The 18078-nt window shown below is 49.6% G+C and overlaps 1 protein-coding gene across 2 annotated transcripts in view; it reads right to left on the bottom strand.

The window, feature by feature from the left end:
- The window catches only part of LOC142559564 (uncharacterized), a 29518-nt gene that overhangs the window by 2722 nt on the left and 8718 nt on the right, over positions 1-18078 (bottom strand). For both annotated transcript variants that reach the window (XM_075671143.1, XM_075671142.1), the window contains exons 4-5: positions 14016-14281; positions 3673-3796 (exon numbers count right to left, since the gene is read on the bottom strand). In XM_075671143.1, the coding sequence (XP_075527258.1) occupies positions 3673-3796; positions 14016-14281 (390 nt within the window). The remainder of the gene's footprint in view (positions 1-3672; positions 3797-14015; positions 14282-18078) is intronic.

Genomic DNA, 18078 nt, shown 5'->3' on the forward strand with positions numbered 1-18078 from the left:
ACGTACATGGGCGTGGAAAGAGCGAATGAATTAAACTCGTCACGAATAAAAGAGATAAGATTTGGCCAAAATTATAAGGTCTGGCATTAGAACGAGCAAAATAAGGCAATATAATTCTAAATTTTATTGCAACTATGCAACGTCGGATCTTCTTTCTCTGAAAAATGAACAGACGGTGGCAAGTACTGGTCTGGTTTTCATGTATTTTCGTCATAGTGCACGTGGCGGTAAAGTAATTCCTTTAACGATTTCTTCAACTACAACGCGTAATAAGTAGACAATCGTAATAGACAAAGTAGATAAATAGCCAATCGTAATAAGTCTGCACATTGATGATTTGGTCGCTACCGACGCTTTAAGGCAAGCAGATGAGTGGAACATGGCGGGACGCCGCAGTGATAGCTTTTTGCCCTCTCTCGTTGGACTACGGGTGGCAAGACGTCGCTACCAACGATTTTGCTGCCGTACCGCTGCCTGATTGCCCAGCTTTCTGCGAACGCTAATACGTTTATGCGGACAAGACACAACTCTTATTCCTGTTTTTGAATTGGTTTTGCGTAACCGGTGTCAAGATACTAGAATGTCCACTGCAATTGCAAGCGTTCCCGGACAGAATATAATGTATTTTACGCTGCTAGCTTCAGCATAAGAGACTGAGGCTTCGATGAGTGTGTGATGTTGAATAGAGATCAAGAACCTTCTTAAATCAGCACCGACGAAGTGGCTGATGCGTTTCTTTATTCGCGTGGGTTGCCACGCGGCATGATGTCAGTGTGAACCTAAATCTAAGCATGTCACGCATTTCTGCACGGAAACGGCAAAATATGTGAAGCGTTCGGCATGCGCTGTTTTACGCGTTCTGATTTTTCGAGACATGGAGTTTATGCTAGCACAGCAGACACCTGGTCAATATAGCCGCCTTTGGACGCATTGGCTCGCTCACCAAGAAAATGTTTCGCTGTTGAGAGCGACCACAACTTCACGCAAGCATGGGTTTATTCCGTTCAGGATGATGCCTTAACCTTAGGCTTTGTTGTAGTACTAAAGTCACTTGTGTGCACTAACGCTATCATATGAATTCTATATATACAATAATGTGATAGGAATGCTAAGGAATCAATGCACGATGCGTAGGCGTAGTTCGGCCAATCCTGACAATGATATGACATTACAGCTGCTCGGGTGCCGCATGAGGTCCCCACGACATTTCTCGGTCGCAAATTTTCTTCCAAAGTAAAAGCCTGCAAGGGCGGCGATAAAAAAAATGCTTTCTGGTATTTTACTGGCCGAAGCGGCGTTCTGATTACGAGGCACACCGTAGTGGCGGAACTCCGGGTTAATTTCGACCGCCTGGCTTCCTTTAACGTGCCCCAAATGTACGGTACAGGGGCATTATTTTTTTTTAACTTTCGCCGTCCATGAAAATGCGGCCGCCGCGGCCGGGATTTGAGCCGGCGACCTCGTGCTTAGCCGCAGAACAGCAAAGCAACTAAGCAACCATTACGTGTGAGCTTGGCGACGTGGGCTCCTCGGTTGTTCGTGAAACGACATACAGCGTAGCGTCTTTTTTGGCACTTCTATTTTTGTCTCCAGCTGCTGGTCACTTTCTACGGCCGCGAATGGAACAGATGCCGAGCCCGTCAGACCACGCCGTGCCTAATCGTCACGCTCATCAACACGAAAGGACTTGTCCGCCGGGTGTGTGCGAAGCGATAATACGGCGAACGGAAATCTTACTCCCCCTTTGTCCCACGTTCACCCCCATCTGGGCCAAGGCAAGGCCCTGCTTGAGGGGCGACGTGGGCGCTTGGCCACCTCTAGCCCGGCCGTGGCCAAGGAGTGGTTTCCCCCCGGTGTCCCCCTGTGCAGGTTGACAGGTTGATACGATGGGTCCTGACAAGACCCTCTACCAGGAAGCAGCAGAGATTGCCCGGTTGGGGGAGGGCTAGCGAACCGTCACGTGTGGTCGCATCTTCTCTGCCCTTGCGTGCAGGCGCACGCAAGCTGAACGTTCTTGTATTTTTTTTTTGTCTTGGAGCGCGTCGCTCACCCGTAACGATGTATTTTGTTTTGTAATATTTGTTTTGTAATATTGTTTTGTTTTGCAATATTTGTTTTTACGCCGCCTCGTCTTCCCTGCCGAGCCCTCTCCGATGGTCAACCTATGGTTTGAGCTCCAAGCAGACGCTGTTTAAGGTCGCGAAAGCACGTCCCCAACAACGCTGCATAAAACTGGCGTTCATATCCTTGCGTTTAATTTCATCCTGAACGTAATTCGCGTGACAAACCCGAGCGAAAAAAAAAAGCTTTACATCTTGAAGGAACTGCAGCAGTGCCTCTGGATAAGAGTGTCCATCACCCAACGGTGGTGGTCGTAGTTTTCAGAAACGCATGATGTTCCACGCACTTAGCAGGACGTATATGGAAGCACATTAAGAATTTATATGCTACTTTACTCAAATGAGCGAGAGGAAAGGGGCTTAACCGACGGGCCCGATTTTTATGAGTCGTATCATAAGAAGCCAGCATGACACCAAGGACAACACAGGGGAAATTACTTGTGGTTAATAAATGAAATAAATAAACAATAAATCAATGGAAATGAAAGTGGATGATAAAACACCTTGCCGCAGCTGCACGTGGAATGATCAGAGAACCTGCGCATTGTTGGCAAGTTGTTTTTTCATCCACATTTATTTCCATTAATTTATCGTTTCTTTAACTTATTATGCACAAGTAATTTCCCCTATGTTGTCCTTGGTGTCAGTGTTTGTTGACTTCTTATGATATGACACATAAAAATTCGGCCCCTCGGTTAACCCCTTTCTTCTCGTTCAATAAATAACGAGAGTCACGAATCCGGCAACATTGATGCCTTCAGGTAGCATGTGTGGGTTTATGGACTGGTTGCCTTCAACCAAAAAGATCACGTTCTCGTGACGCCTGCGGCCGAAAGGATGTTCCACGTCCGCCGCCAAAGTTTGTGAGTAGTGGCGATGGCTAACATTCCCAAGGTTCTGCTAGGAAACATAAATACCGAAGAAAGTGGATGGCAAAACGGCGCCGGGGTAGCTCAATCGGTAGAGCATCGCACGCATAATGCGAAGTTAGTGGGATCGTTCCGCCAACTGCTGCAAGTCGTTTTTTCATCCACTTTCATTTCCGTTAATTTATCGTTTTCTTTATCTCATTTATTGAGCGCAAGTAATTTCCCATATGTTGTCCTTGGCGTCAGTGTTTGTTGGCTTGACTCGAATCAACGAGGTGAAGGACACATTAGGCAACTGGTATCACAGGCGTGAGTCCAGGCCCGTGTCACCTAGGAAACATGAAAGAGCACGCATTGTCTCTGTCGTCTGCCAACTCTGTGGCCATGCGCCTAGCAAGAGGTCCTCCGACAGGGGTCCATTGTGTAAATGTCTCAAGGTGTCTGCCATTGTCAGTCTTTCGCGCGCATACTCAGGGCACACCACGAGCACATGTTCTATAGTGTCTACAGCGCCACACACTGAACAGTCCGGGGAGTCTTTTTCTTCCCCTCTACCCCTTCCCTTACGTAGAGTAGCAGGCCAGATGCTCCATTATCCGGCCGACCTCTCTACATTTTTCAATCAACAAAATACTTCTTCTTCGAATAAACTTTTTTTTTTTGAAAGACAAACTCGGGATCACCTTGCACCGTCTTCAGATGTGGACGAGACCTCCACTGGGACCGGGCGTGGGCCAGACGTTTCGGGACCTCTGCCGCTGGACTGCGATGAAACTGAAGAACCGGCGCTTGCTTTCTTCGCCGCGTCTGGATGAGCCGAGGAAAAAAAAAAAGCAGGCGGGGATTGTTCGCCACATTTTGCGGCGTCAGTTCGAAGCGCGCGAGCATTTGCCCAAGCACTGAGCGTGCCAGTTATTTCTAGCCGAAGTATCGCACTGGGAGGTGCGGGCCGTCAGCGCTCTTTCGAACGTACGCCTTGAATGCAAGAAATCACTTGGCGGCTTAATCGTCTATTTATTGGCTCTACCTTAGCATTATTGTTGTATGACCGACTGCTCGTTCATGCGACCTCCCGACAGCGAAAGAGGAACATTTTGACATTAATTGGGCCCTCATCTTGAACATTAGTTACGCAGTGTCTGATAGGTGCCGTTCTACAGTGACTATACACATAGCATTGATCAAAGACCTAAGAGAAGAAATCCGCTTGGCTTGCTGACCCAGCAAGCCATGGCAGCTGAGGGCGACGGATATGGTGTGGCAGTTTTTAAGCACAACAGGCCTGCACAAGCGCCTCTAGCCGGAACTGATGTTTGCAGTGCTACAAGTAATTCTGTGCGGCGATAGTGTGCCGCGATATACAGGATGTGACACGTAACTTGAACTAAGGATTCTTTTCTTTTTCTTTTAATCGGTTAGCCGCAGCTGAATGGAACTTGCGGCATATGGTTTGCCGTCGTGCCGCTCTCCTTGGGGTATTTTTTTGTATTCCGCTTAATTAGTTACATGAATTAGGCAATTTTTTTAAGATTCACTTTAGGACCAATTGCGTTTCGTTGTGTTGTAGATGGGATTCAGAAACGACCGATCGAATATTTCGCGGCACACTACATGCTGCGTGTTGATTTTCTTTTTTTCGCCTGTCCCAGAAAGCCCGCGAAATACGAAATAAAACCACGTGACAGCGCTGTTGCGTTTCGCCTGCGACACGCGGTTTTGCCGGCGCGACTGCGGCGGGGCGGCAGACATTTTGGCCCGGTCGTCGTCGCCGCAACGCTCCCCGCCAGGTGTTTCCAGGCATTTCCAGGCATGTTCCGATGCCACGTGTCTTCATGTGCGTGTGTGAGTGTATGTGCCATTGTGCCCAAACCGGGCGATGCGAAAGCAGGGATCACCCTCTCATTCCAGTCATTGTGCCCGAACCAGGCGATGCGAAAGCAGGGATCACCCTCTCATTCCAGTCATTGTGCCCGACCGGCAGCGCTACGACAGTGTGCGTCACCATTAGCCCATTGTACATTCACGTGCTCGTCTATTGAGGGGTTCCTTCTTGCCCTCAACTGCGAGAGTATAAAAACAGCTGCCCCCGGACGCCAAAAGGAGGGCTCCGATTTCTTCTGTTGAGTAAAGTGCTCTCCCGTCTCTCTACTTCGGTCAACCTGACCGCCAACTCTTTGCGATGTTAAAATAAACAAGTTGTTTCGTTGTTACCAGTCGACTCATGCTTTGCCGGGACCTTCGGATGCTTCCAGTTGTACCCCAGGCCGCCAGGCCAACGCTACCCTTGGGGCTTGCGACCCAGGTACAACCACGGGCGTCAGCGCCGAGTTCCCAACAGACCGATGCCATCGGTGGGATCCAAATATCTGGTGGCAGCGGTGGGATCGCCTCCGACTTCAAACAACTGTCTGCCAGCGGTGAGATCGCGACAACGGAGGCCAACAGCGAAGAGATGCAGTTGACTGTATGCTGAGCAGCTCATCGACGATCCGGGAGCAGTGCAACGAGCCCTGTGTGATGACTGGTTGCCTGCAGCGGAACGACTGCGCGGAACTCTTGGCTGCGAGGTTTGGTGAGTGCGGGACTTTCTTCTTCTGAGCTTTGCCAGGCTTTTGTTAGTGTCAGAAACAGAGCTGGTAATTGTGGTTGTCGTTGCTGCCGGGTTAGTTTGCGGCAAGACAATAGTAAGCAGTAGAGAAAGCAGCATTCAGAGCAGCCATGGATTTGAAGTCGTTGCGCAAACCGAAATTGTTGGAGCTTGCAAGAGAGTTGGGTCTGGATGTCTCAGACAAACTAAGAAAACCTGAACTGCTAAAGGCTATTCTTGAGTTAGAGGCTGAGGATGACGAGCTGTCGGAATGCCTTGAGACCATTGAAGAGAGGGAGACTGCAAAAAGACAGGAGCGCGAACTTAAAGAGCAAAAAGAAAAAGAAGAGCGCGAACTTAAAGAACAGAAAGAAAAAGAAGAGCGTGAACGTAAAGAACAGAAAGAGCGAGAGCAACAAGAGAAAAAAGAAGAGCGCGACCGTCAACACGCGTTGGAAATGAAGCGTCTCGAGATAGAGATGGAACGCGCTCGTAATGGAAGTCAGGCACACGGTGCAGGAGAACGCGTATTGTTCAAAATGACTGACCTGATGCGGCCGTTTAAGCTTGGAGAGGACATTGGTTTGTTCCTGGTTAACTTTGAGCGAACGTGCGAGAAGCAGGGGTTCTCTCGGGAAACGTGGCCACAGCGCTTGCTCACTTTGTTACCCGGCGAGGCGGCCGACGTAGTCGCTCGCTTGGATAGAGAGGAGGCAGAGGATTTCGACACAGTGAAATCGAGTCTTCTAAAAAAGTACCGGCTGTCTGCGGAGGCGTTCCGTCGGAAGTTTCGGGAAAATGAGAAAGGCAGAAGTGAGTCATATACAGAGTTTGCGTATAGGCTTATGTCAAACATGCAGGAGTGGCTCAAAGAAGAGAAAGCGTTTGGTGACCACGATAAAGTTCTGCAGTGTTTTGGGCTAGAACAGTTTTATAGTCGGTTACCGGAGAACGTGCGATACTGGGTCTTGGATAGGCCAGACGTTTGTACGGTGGCTAAAGCCGCTGAGCTAGCCGAGGAGTTTGTGACGCGTCGGGCTCGCGGAGCTAAGGACGGTCAAAAGGGTGAATTTGGCTCGAAGTTTGAGAGGCCGAAGTTCACGCCCATGAGATTAAAGGGGGACACGCGTAGTGAGGATGCGAGTGAAAGCAGTCCGACCAAACGTAAAGAGATGGCGGCAGCCAAACGCAGAAAGCGGTTCGAGATGAGGCGAGCGCGCGTTTGTTATACGTGCCAGAAGCCGGGTCACTTTTCGGCGCAGTGTCCGGAAACAACACCAAAAGTTGTGTTTTTTTCAATAGGCAGCACTGACGAGAACATGAAGCTTCTCGAGCCTTACATGCGAGACCTCCTCGTGAACGGGAAAGAGTGCCGAGTGCTTCGCGATTCCGCAGCTACGATGGATGTAGTTCACCCGTCTTATGTAGAACCCCATATGTTCACGGGCGAGTGCGCATGGATCAAGCAAGCCGTGGAAGCTCATAGCGTGTGTCTGCCAGTAGCAAAGGTGCTTATTGAAGGACCTTTCGGAGCGCTTGAGACGGAGGCGGCAGTGTCCTCTATGCTGCCACCCCAGTACCCGTACCTATTTTCAAACAGGTCCGATCACCTCCTGCGCGAGAAGGGGCTTTTGTTTGGTGAAGCTAGTGTTCAGGCCTTAACCAGATCGAAGGTTCGGGAGCTCGCTGCAAAGGCGGTAGTTGCGGGGCCGACGTTATCAAACAACGAAAAAGGGTCAGAGGCGCAGCAAGCTGATATTCAGAGCACGCCCGAACTGAATAAACTTGAGTCTGTAACGTTAAAGACGCCAGATACTGGAGAGGAAACGCCCGACACGGGAAAGTTAGAAGAGCTATCTACTGATTTGCTCATCGCGCCTACGTCAGACGGACTTAATAGGTTGCTAAAAGTCAGCCGGTCGGCTTTGATAGCCGAGCAAAAAAAAGGATGGCAGCCTGGAAAACGTGCGCTGCAATGTCAAAGAAGGTATCGCCAGGAAAACTGCGCGTTTTGTGGAAAGAGGTGGAGTCCTGTACCGGAAGTATCTAGACCGCCGAGGAGTGGAGTTCGATCAGCTGATCGTGCCTCAATGCTATCGTCAGGATCTGTTGCGCTTGTCACACGGGGGTTCGTGGTCCGGACACCTAGGAGTTAAGAAAACTAAGGACCGTCTCTTGCAAGAGTACTATTGGCCAGGGTGTTTTCGGGACGCAGACCATTTCGTAAGGTCATGTGACACCTGTCAGCGGGTGGGCAAACCAGGGGACAAATCGAGGGCGCCGTTGAAATTGGTACATATCATTACGGAGCCTTTTAGACGGCTCGCTATTGATACAGTGGGACCTCTGCCGGTAACAGCCACGGGGTACAGACACATTTTGACTGTGATCTGCCCAGCGACAAAGTTCCCTGAAGCAGTGCCGCTTAAAGAACTCAGCTCAGTTAAGATAGTCAATGCACTACTGTCCATATTTGCGCGAGTTGGTTTTCCTGCGGAAATCCAATCAGATCAGGGCACAGTGTTTACTAGCGCTTTGACGACAACTTTTCTCGAAAGGTGTGGGGTAAAGCTGCTACACAGCTCAGTGTACCACCCACAGTCGAATTCCGTTGAGAAGCTCCACTCCGTCATGAAGCGCGTGTTGAGAGCGTTGTGTTTTGAACATCGAACTGACTGGGAGCTGTGTCTGCCTGGGGTGATGTTTGCTTTAAGGACCGCGCCGCATGCGGCTACGGGGTTTTCGCCAGCTGAACTGGTGTACGGTCGCTCGCTTCGATCTCCGCTTCGCATGCTTCGAGAATCGTGGGAAGGTAGGGGCGACGACCCAGTCGTGGTGGAGTACGTACTTAAGCTCCTCGAACGCTTAAGAAGGGCACAGGAGTTGTCAGGTGAAGCAATGACAAAGGCCCAGCAGAGGGCCAAGGTTTATTATGATCGGACAGCCAGGGCCCGTCGTTTTGAGGTGGGCGATGAGGTCATGATATTGCGCACATCGCTAAACAACAAACTAGACGTGCAGTGGGAGGGCCCAGCGCGAATTGTTCAGAAACTGTCGGACGTTAACTACGTGGTAAGTCTGCCAGGAAAGCGGAAAGCACAGCAAGTTTACCACTGTAATCTGCTCAAACCTTATAGACAAAGGGAAGCAGTGGTGTGCATGATGGTAAACGTTCCTGAAGAGCTTCCGGTCGAGCTTCCGGGACTAGGCTCAGTGACGAACAGGGAAGACACCGGTCAAGTCATTAGTGACCTTATCAGTAAAGCACCGCTGTCGCCCGAGCAGAAAACCGAACTACACCAGCTATTACAAGAGTTTCAAGGTCTGTTCTCTGAGAGGCCTGGTAGGACTTCTGTACTTACTCATGATATAGAACTTACCTCCCCAGAGCCAGTACGATCCAAGGCGTATCGGGTGTCACCCCGCCAGAGCGATATTATGGAGGCTGAGGTAAAGAAAATGCTACAGCTCGGTGTTATTGAGGCAGGTGAGAGTGATTATACCTCCCCTTTGATTTTAGTTGAGGTACCGGGCAAGGAACCTCGTCCTTGCGTCGACTACCGCAGGCTTAATTCCATCACTAAGGATCAAATTTATCCGATCCCTAACATCGAGGAGCGCCTTGAGAAAGTTAGTAGCGCTCAGTTTATTTCCACCCTAGATCTTGTCAGGAGTTATTGGCAGGTTCCACTTACAGAAGAGGCTAGTAGGTATGCGGCGTTCATTTCACCAATGGGAACATTCCGTCCTAAAGTGTTGAGTTTTGGTTTGAAGAACGCGCCATACTGTTTTTCAAGCCTCATGGATAAAGTGTTGCGGGGACAGCAAGAATTCGCTTTACCGTATCTAGACGACGTAGCGATATTCTCCGCATCCTGGTCTGAGCATATGGCACACTTGCGGGCAGTGCTAACCCGCCTGCGCGAAGCGGGCTTGACAGTCAAGGCTCCTAAGTGCCAGTTAGCACAGGCCGAGGTTGTCTACCTCGGTCACGTGATTGGTCAGGGTCGGCGCCGCCCCTCTGAAATAAAAGTGGCCGCTGTGCGAGACTTTCCGCAACCGCGCACCAAGACCGATATTCGGTCGTTCTTGGGTGTCGCCGGCTACTATCAGAGGTACATCCCTAGGTACTCTGATATCGCGGCTCCCCTGACGGATGCTCTAAGAAAGACAGAGCCTCAAACAGTCGTCTGGGACGAGACAAAGGAAAGAGCTTTTAGCGCCCTAAAGAGTGCCCTAACAAGCCAGCCTGTGCTACGATCGCCAGACTATACAAAAGGGTTCGTTGTTCAGTGCGATGCTAGTGAGCGAGGCATGGGCGTTGTACTGTGCCAACGGGAAAATGGAGAAGTAGAACACCCCGTCCTGTATGCTAGTCGTAAGCTGACCAGTCGTGAGCAGGCGTATAGCGCCACCGAGAAAGAGTGTGCGTGTCTCGTGTGGGCCGTTCAGAAATTGTCATGCTATCTAGCCGGCTCGAGGTTTATCATTGAGACGGATCACTGCCCTCTCCAATGGCTGCAGACCATCTCTCCCAAAAATGGCCGCCTCCTGCGCTGGAGCCTCGCTTTACAACAATATTCCTTTGAGGTGCGTTACAAAAAGGGGAGTCTCAACGGTAACGCCGATGGCTTAAGTCGAAGCCCCTGACGTAGGAATCAGCCTAAAAATTGTTTGTTACTGATGTTTTTCTTCCTGAGGCAGGATTTTTTTTAACATATTGCTTTTGTTTAGTGTTTCAAAGTGATGATATGCTTTCTAGTGCAATTTTCCAATTTGTGGACGCGTTCTGAGTGATGCTAGACTACTGTAAGGAACTAGGCAGTGGTATAAAAAGGGGAAAGAGCCTGGCAGGGCTTAGTGAGGATTGTGCCGTGCTTGCTGACTGAGCGGTTGAGTTTCAGCGTAGTTCTAACGCTTGCCGGGAACGAGAACAAAAATGTGAACTCTCCCGAAGTCACTTTGCAGTGTCCCGTGCGAACCTGAACGAGAGAACGAGGCCTTCTCTGTGCGCTGCGCTCAAGAAACGTCGAGGGACGCCCGACTTCGGTTATGAGCATCATCGAGCGACATCCCTCCGGACAGCGGATGCAGTCCCCTGTCCATCGGGATCTCCTTCCCCCGGCGGGGCGGTCTGTTGCGTTTCGCCTGCGACACGCGGTTTTGCCGGCGCGACTGCGGCGGGGCGGCAGACATTTTGGCCCGGTCGTCGTCGCCGCAACGCTCCCCGCCAGGTGTTTCCAGGCGTTTCCAGGCATGTTCCGATGCCACGTGTCTTCATGTGCGTGTGTGAGTGTATGTGCCATTGTGCCCAAACCGGGCGATGCGAAAGCAGGGATCACCCTCTCATTCCAGTCATTGTGCCCCAACCAGGCGATGCGAAAGCAGGGATCACCCTCTCATTCCAGTCATTGTGCCCGACCGGCAGCGCTACGACAGTGTGCGTCACCATTAGCCCATTGTACATTCACGTGCTCGTCTATTGAGGGGTTCCTTCTTGCCCTCAACTGCGAGAGTATAAAAACAGCTGCCCCCGGACGCCAAAAGGAGGGCTCCGATTTCTTCTGTTGAGTAGTGCTCTCCCGTCTCTCTACTTCGGTCAACCTGACCGCCAACTCTTTGCAATGTTAAAATAAACAAGTTGTTTTGTTGTTACCAGTCGACTCATGCTTTGCCGGGACCTTCGGGTGCTTCCAGTTGTACCCCAGGCCGCCAGGCCAACGCTACCCTTGGGGCTTGCGACCCAGGTACAACCACGGGCGTCAGCGCCGAGTTCCCAACAGACCGATGCCATCGGTGGGATCCAAATAGCGCTCATGCGCCATCGTATCGCAGCGCCCTCAACCGCGCTTCGTGCGAAAGAACCATGCGCGTGGACCGCGGCAAAGTGATCGGCCACGGCTCTGGGCATCAACGGCTTCACAGTGAGTCAGCATACTTGTCGGTGGCTCACGGAAAGGAAGAGCCGTCGTCCCCGATAAGCGATAGGCTGGATGCGAGGTTGATAGCGCTGCAATACGATAGCGCGCGAGCTCAGTCGCGTGGTTTCCTTTCATGTTTCGCGGGCCTTCTTTCAACGCCGAGATAGAACGGCACATCTTGGCAATCAACATTCGTTACCACAACTTGTGGTGCCAGTGACCACAGCGAGATTTAACGTACCGGACGTTTGGGAAGGACCAGCACGGGAGGGAAAACCCCACCTCATGTCGGCCCTAGCTGTCCAGTACTGGCCTCCCCAAGAATTCATTTGTAAGTGAACTACCTTGGGGAAAGCTAAAGTCTGTAATATTTGTCTTTTATAGCTGTGGCCAACCTCAACTAAATGCGTCGTAAGGAGCAACACAAGGGTCATCAAAAACGGTAGAGAGAGTCAAAAGAAATAATAATTGTTACACGACAAAGGACAAATAGAAATATTAAAGAACGCGTATCGAATCTCTCAGGGACATCTAGACTCCTTTCCTGAATCTATTAAGACAAATTAAGCTACCGCGAAGGACGCAGGCACTCAGCCAAGCCAGATCCGAACGAGATAGACCCAAGGTCTTACCCAACTCCAAGGTTTTCGGACATGTCATGCTTCTTGCTCCTAAAACCAAACCATGAGAGGAAAATTTCTTCCGCGAATCGAAGCTGCTCAGTAGAGGAGCATACTTTGCTGCCTTCTCACGCGCCTTGTCTTTAAGCAACCATGCATTGGCATCCCATTCGACAGCCAAGTCGACAACCAACACTTCGTCCACAGTCTTGATGACTATGTCGTTCGTTTCATTAAGCTGAGTTGAACTATTTTTTTTTTAAATCCTTGGTTCAAGTTACGTGAAACACCCTGTACAGTAACCGGTGGTGATTGTGCGTCCGTGCTTCGTTTCTCTCTCTCTCTCTCTCTCTCTCTCTCTCTCTCTCTCTCTCTCTCTCTCTCTCTCTCTCTCTCTCTCTCTCTCTCTCTATCCTTTCTTCTCTATTTGCCTCCCATCCCCCTTCCCCAGTGTAAGGGTAACAAACCGGATTTTCCATTCTGGTCAACCTCATTTCCCTGACTCCTTTCCCTGCTCCGCCTTGGCACCCTCTCCTTGTCGCATGGTCTCTTTTTTTCGCGCTGTACCACACAATCTAAAATGATGATGATGATCGAAGTTTATTGGCGCAAGGGCATCTAAGGGCAAAGAGCGCCAGCACATGTGTTTTGATTAATCAAGATTGTAACTTTAGACTACAACATAAAAGAAAGGCTGTATAGAGGCCTACCCGTAAGCTAGATCTATAAATACTAGTACATGAATTCTAAAATAGTTAATAAAATAGATATAAAGCCTTAAATGAATTGGGTTCAGGAACACATGTTAAATTATTCTGGGTTGTCCGAGTCCCTTGCTTTACAATTCTTGCTTACGCAAGAAGTGCGAGAGCTGAGACCTACTTTTGTGCATCAGATTGTACCTCACTTGTGAGGCACGATCTGACGGTTAGGATGGAATGAGATGATGTCTATAAAGTTAACTTGACCAAGATAATTAAGCGCTGTTTTAAAATTAAAAAGTGCATCCTCTGATAAGAACATCGAGGGATGGGGGCGGAAGGGGGGGGGGGTATATGGTGTGAGTAAAGTTCTCTAAAATGACCCACTCGCTCTCGTGGAAGTTCAGGACATTGGATGAGGACATGTAAGACGGTCAGGTTCTCACCGCAGCGTGTGCACGTCGGTGGGTCAGTTGCTGTCAAGAGGTATTTGTGTGTGCCATAAGTGTGTCCTATTCTGAGTCGTGCCAGGGTGACTTCGGTGTGTCTATCAAGCTTCAGTAGAAAATATTTGGTTAACTTCGGTTTAAGCAGGTGCAGCTCATTTTCAACTTGCTTCTCCCATTCAGCTTGCCAATGATTACAGAGCGCCTCTCGTACCGCAGGTTTCATATCTACACCAGGTCACAATCTAAAATGGAAAACCAGCTAGCCCAAACCATCGCGCTTCTAAACGCATGCTTTCACTAACTCCATGCAGTACACCAAAAGCTAGTATCAGCGCACCAGAAGACAGGCTCCTCCATTTTCCGTCCTATTCGCCCTACGCAGAATGGCGACTAAATGGGCAGGCGTTTCCATTCTCAAACACAGTCGGCTCTCGTCAGGTTGGAGCGGTCGTCCATCATCAACCGACCCATCGGCAGTGTTGAGCTCTAGTGACGCCACCTGGAGCAGCTTGTTGATATCCTCCACCGCCGAAATACATACACCGGAAAGGCAAAACGAGGCGCACAGGATTTTCTTTTTAATTGTCCGGAAGGGCGTTTGGTAGCATTGCCGAATTCGCGAAAGACGATTGTGGTGGCATTCTGTACGCAATGCGCGTGTTTATTTCTAAAAAAACGAATGTAAGGTGGTTCAGGGGCGTTAAAAAATTTTCCGATCTGTTTTGATAGGGTCTGTGTATAAACTCGCCTGGCGTATGGCGAGGGCAACAGTCGCTGCCACAATCAGGACATCGACGAAGTATTTCACCCTCGCGCTGCCGTTGCTGCTCGTCCAGTGCGTCCTTCGATTCCTTGGATGCACCACCGTCCTCGGCGATCGCTTCCTCGTAGGCGTGCATGGCCAGGTGTCGTCTGTAGCGATGAAAGCGGCTGAAGAACATCCCGCACGAGCCACAAACGTTGTCTCTGGCGTCGATCGGCTTGCTCTGGACTTCGCTCGTGCCGTCGGGAATCCTGCATGAGAAGAAGCGTCAGGTTTGTAGAAGCTGCGCTTGCCAAGTAACACAGGAAATTCTGTAGTTGCTTTCTTCCTTTCTTTTTTTTTTGTTAGCGAAAGAACTGAGGGGGCGGAAATTTGTACATACTCCAGGGACTCGGGGTTCCTGCTATATCCTCATCGGGGGCATAGGGGGAATGGACCGAAGCAAGAACATAGTCGCGTGGCAAAATGTTCGAAGGGCTTCCACTATGGACGAAGTCTTTGCATTGAACAACGTGAATACTCAAATGAACAGTGGTCATTAACAACTGTGTTTTCTCTAACCATTTAAAGAGAGAAAAGGAAAACATGAGCCATTCCACTCTATGAAAGTGGTTGATCAGTGAAGTTGGTTAGCACACGACAAGGAGGTGTCAAATAATTTTGAACAAAGGTATGAGCTCATTGTCTTGATGGGTGGTCATTATTTCACTCGCAACTGTAATCACATTCTATGTCAAATCGATGCGCGTGCGCCACTAGGTGGGCGGTTGGGCCGGATCGACGGGGCATCGCAAGGGATACGTCTGCAACACGGAACGCGTAAACCGCTCCCTTTTCGGTACCGACACATCCGCATTGAAATCACCGACAACTGGGGTAGCGTCACTGCAGCTAATTCACGCAGAGTAGCCATTAACTTTACGGAACTATGAGTCAATGCATGTTTTGCTTGCTTATGGGAGTATGAACCACTGATGATGATAGTTTTTGTTCACGGAGAACAATAATGCCCGAAGCCCTAGCCATGTACAGCTTTTCTAAAAAATAAGAACATTCTGTACCGCCCACACAGCACACGATATTCTGCACCACCTCGATATTCATTTTTATTTTGCAACGTATAATCCAATTGCCGATTCCAGGAAATTTAATTCCTGCCGATGCACCAAGCGGGTAGCTCTCGCAAACCTACAGAACAAGATAGCCTAAATATCCTGCGCTACAGTGCATGGTCAACAACAGCACCACGATGCAAGCCCCATCAGCCAATAACCAATAATAAAACAATTTCGCATGCCGGCCGACAACGCGAGCCATTTTGCACTCCGGCAAAGCTGACGCTTGGTTGTCAGCTGCGGTTCCAGCAAAATCGCAGCGACCAGCTTGGCGACAAGTCGGCTGTGTACAACAGGCCGTCTACAATTAGAGAACAAAAATTCACGCATGCAGCGACGCTAAACAGGGCACGGTTCGTTTCAGTGGCACTTGAAACATTTACCCCGGTTGAACTTTTCTATTTCCTGTAAGATTAGCTACCAAAATAAAGGAAAGGACAGTGGTTGCTTTGCGGAACAACGATCAGTGGGACGGTTCTTCGCAATCGTTTAAGAGATCGATCTGTGTAGCACGCTCGTACGGATTCGACGATAGTTACGAGCTTGCAATTTCAACCGCCTTTTTTGCGGACACAAGTGACAGTTCTCGACAAAGGTGACACAGGTTCCCCTTTCTCAGATCAGCCACCGCCGGATCATAAAGGGCTGAGAGATAAAAGGACCGCTGTTGTTGACGAGAGCACCAACAGAGCATGCAATACATGAGACGCTCAAAAGCTCTCGCCTGAGACCACGTGCATCACGAAGAGGGGAAAGCGGGGCTAAAAACTAACTCGTAGATTCATGCACCTTCTTGCTTTACGTGCACATTCTAAATCGATATAACAGATTAAGTAGAACGAAGTGATGGCTGTTCTGCGGAAGCAATTAGTCATGCCGCCTTCGGAAAACTATAATTTCAGAAGTAATGAAGCAGTGCCGCTTGGTTTTCTTCATTTAAAATATGCTTTCTAGGAGGGCTATAGTGCTGGATAGGCCAGTCGCGTGTTTTCAATCACATTTCTGTAACACTAATCCCTGTGAGGCTAAGTTCATTCTTCTTTTAATAAGGATTTAGAAATATAAAAGGTACCTCCACCCAACCACATAAATCATTTCACTTTACAATAACGTTTCTTCTCTCTCTCTCCACTTGTGCTTGACAACATTATATCCCAGAAGCTACTTCGAAAGCACGTTTTGGCGAGGCAGTTTGGAAGTGGCCCTAACGTTTTCCTTAAAGGTTTTCCACAAAGGGGGGCAGACTGAGAAGAGCGAGCTGGAAGACTTCGGAGCATGCTATTTCATTTTAAGCCCAAAAATAATTAACCTGAGTGCCCTCCTCCTTCGGATGAGCCCCCCCCCCCTTCATTTCTAACCTTCTCGGTGGAAATTTCTTCAAGTCGTCCTCGTTTTCTTTCTCATCTTGTTGTGTTTCTTCCAATCCAAGCTTCTGTTTCGGCTTTAAACCGCATCTGAACTTGCCGCAGAATTCTGCCTTCCTTTTGTAGTCCTTGCTTTTCGGTCCACTGTGCTTTCGATGCAAGGTATCCCACTGCCAAAACGCGCTACAGAAAAAAAAAACCGCAATTTTCTAGCACGGGCATTCTCTCCATGGCCGCCTTGCGTCCGCATCTTCAATGCAGCGTTCATAGGCGCCCTTCACGGCGAGTGCGCGCACCTGTCACAAGAGTTCATTTTAAAGCGATAACGTTAAGGGCCCCTTGTCGCAAAAAATCCGGCGTCCGGCGTCCAACGTCCAACGTCCAACGTCCAACGTCCAACGTCCAACGTCCAACGTCCAACGTCCAACGTCCAACGTCGACTGTGGCTCCGGCAAAAATCATTCCGAATCGCGCATACCCAACCAGGCTTCCATCACCGAAGTTGCTCACGCGTTGTCTTTCATTCTTTACAAAATTATTCCTCCGAATTTTGAGATCAGCCCACAAACAAATGTCACGAAAACAAAACGCCGACAGCTAGCGCTTACCTTTTGTGTTAGATCTTCTCATACGAAAATATTAAAAGCGCGAAACAATGAAAGGAGATCGGCCCACGCAAGAGGCCGCGTTCCTACCAGAAAGCTCGCCTTCGTGCATGTCGTTCGCCGCCAGCGTTTCCCGGTAAACGTTGCGGTTACATAGGCGTGAAAAGCAGTCAGGGATCTTGGAATGCTATCCCGTTCCACTCTCGGAGGCGAAGCCTAAACGCCCTCAAATTTTTCGCTACTATGGCGCAGATTGCAACCGAACTAGGTGATGAGCTTATTTATACGTCTAGGAATCAAAATAAATCAATGCCTGGAAATAAACAAAATTAGGATTAAATTTTCTGGGGAAAATCGTAATTTCTGCAGACCCGCATCTCCCCCTAAGCCTGCGAAACATTGGCGGCTATGATGTGTTTCCGGCTTCACAATCACTTCCGGCGCATGAAGTCCGCCAAAGCATAGGTTTCGAGATCTGTTACTGCTACTCAGAGACGGAAACAGTCGCTGAGGCTTGGATTTTAACACGCGGCCGGTAACTCGGCTGCGCGAGCACGCGCCCTTTGCGCCGTCGCCTTTGTACCGGTGGTAAATGTGGCTAAAGCGATAACGGGCGAAGGCACCAAAGAAAGTTCGTTAGCTTGAAAAAGAAAAAAGCTATCGTGGGGTCGCAACATTCAGATGGGGACGGGTTGCCAGCGAACCTGTTTAGGCTGCGTACATGGGCGGCATACATTGTGAAATTACACAGTTTTGTTTTCATACGGCACCACACTACGCCGACACTAGCGCCACCATGGTCATCGCACGCACCGTGCACCTGCCGCAACCAACGTTACTAGTCTAGTAACGTTGGCCGCAACCGCTGCTGCGGCCGCGTTGGCACATCCGACGAACCTGACGTCATAACCACCGAAGCGCAGGCCAGATGCACAGGCGCCGTCACCACACTGTTTCAACCCTT

Source organism: Dermacentor variabilis, chromosome 10 (genome assembly GCF_050947875.1).
Source record: "Dermacentor variabilis isolate Ectoservices chromosome 10, ASM5094787v1, whole genome shotgun sequence".
NCBI lineage: Eukaryota > Metazoa > Arthropoda > Arachnida > Ixodida > Ixodidae > Dermacentor > Dermacentor variabilis.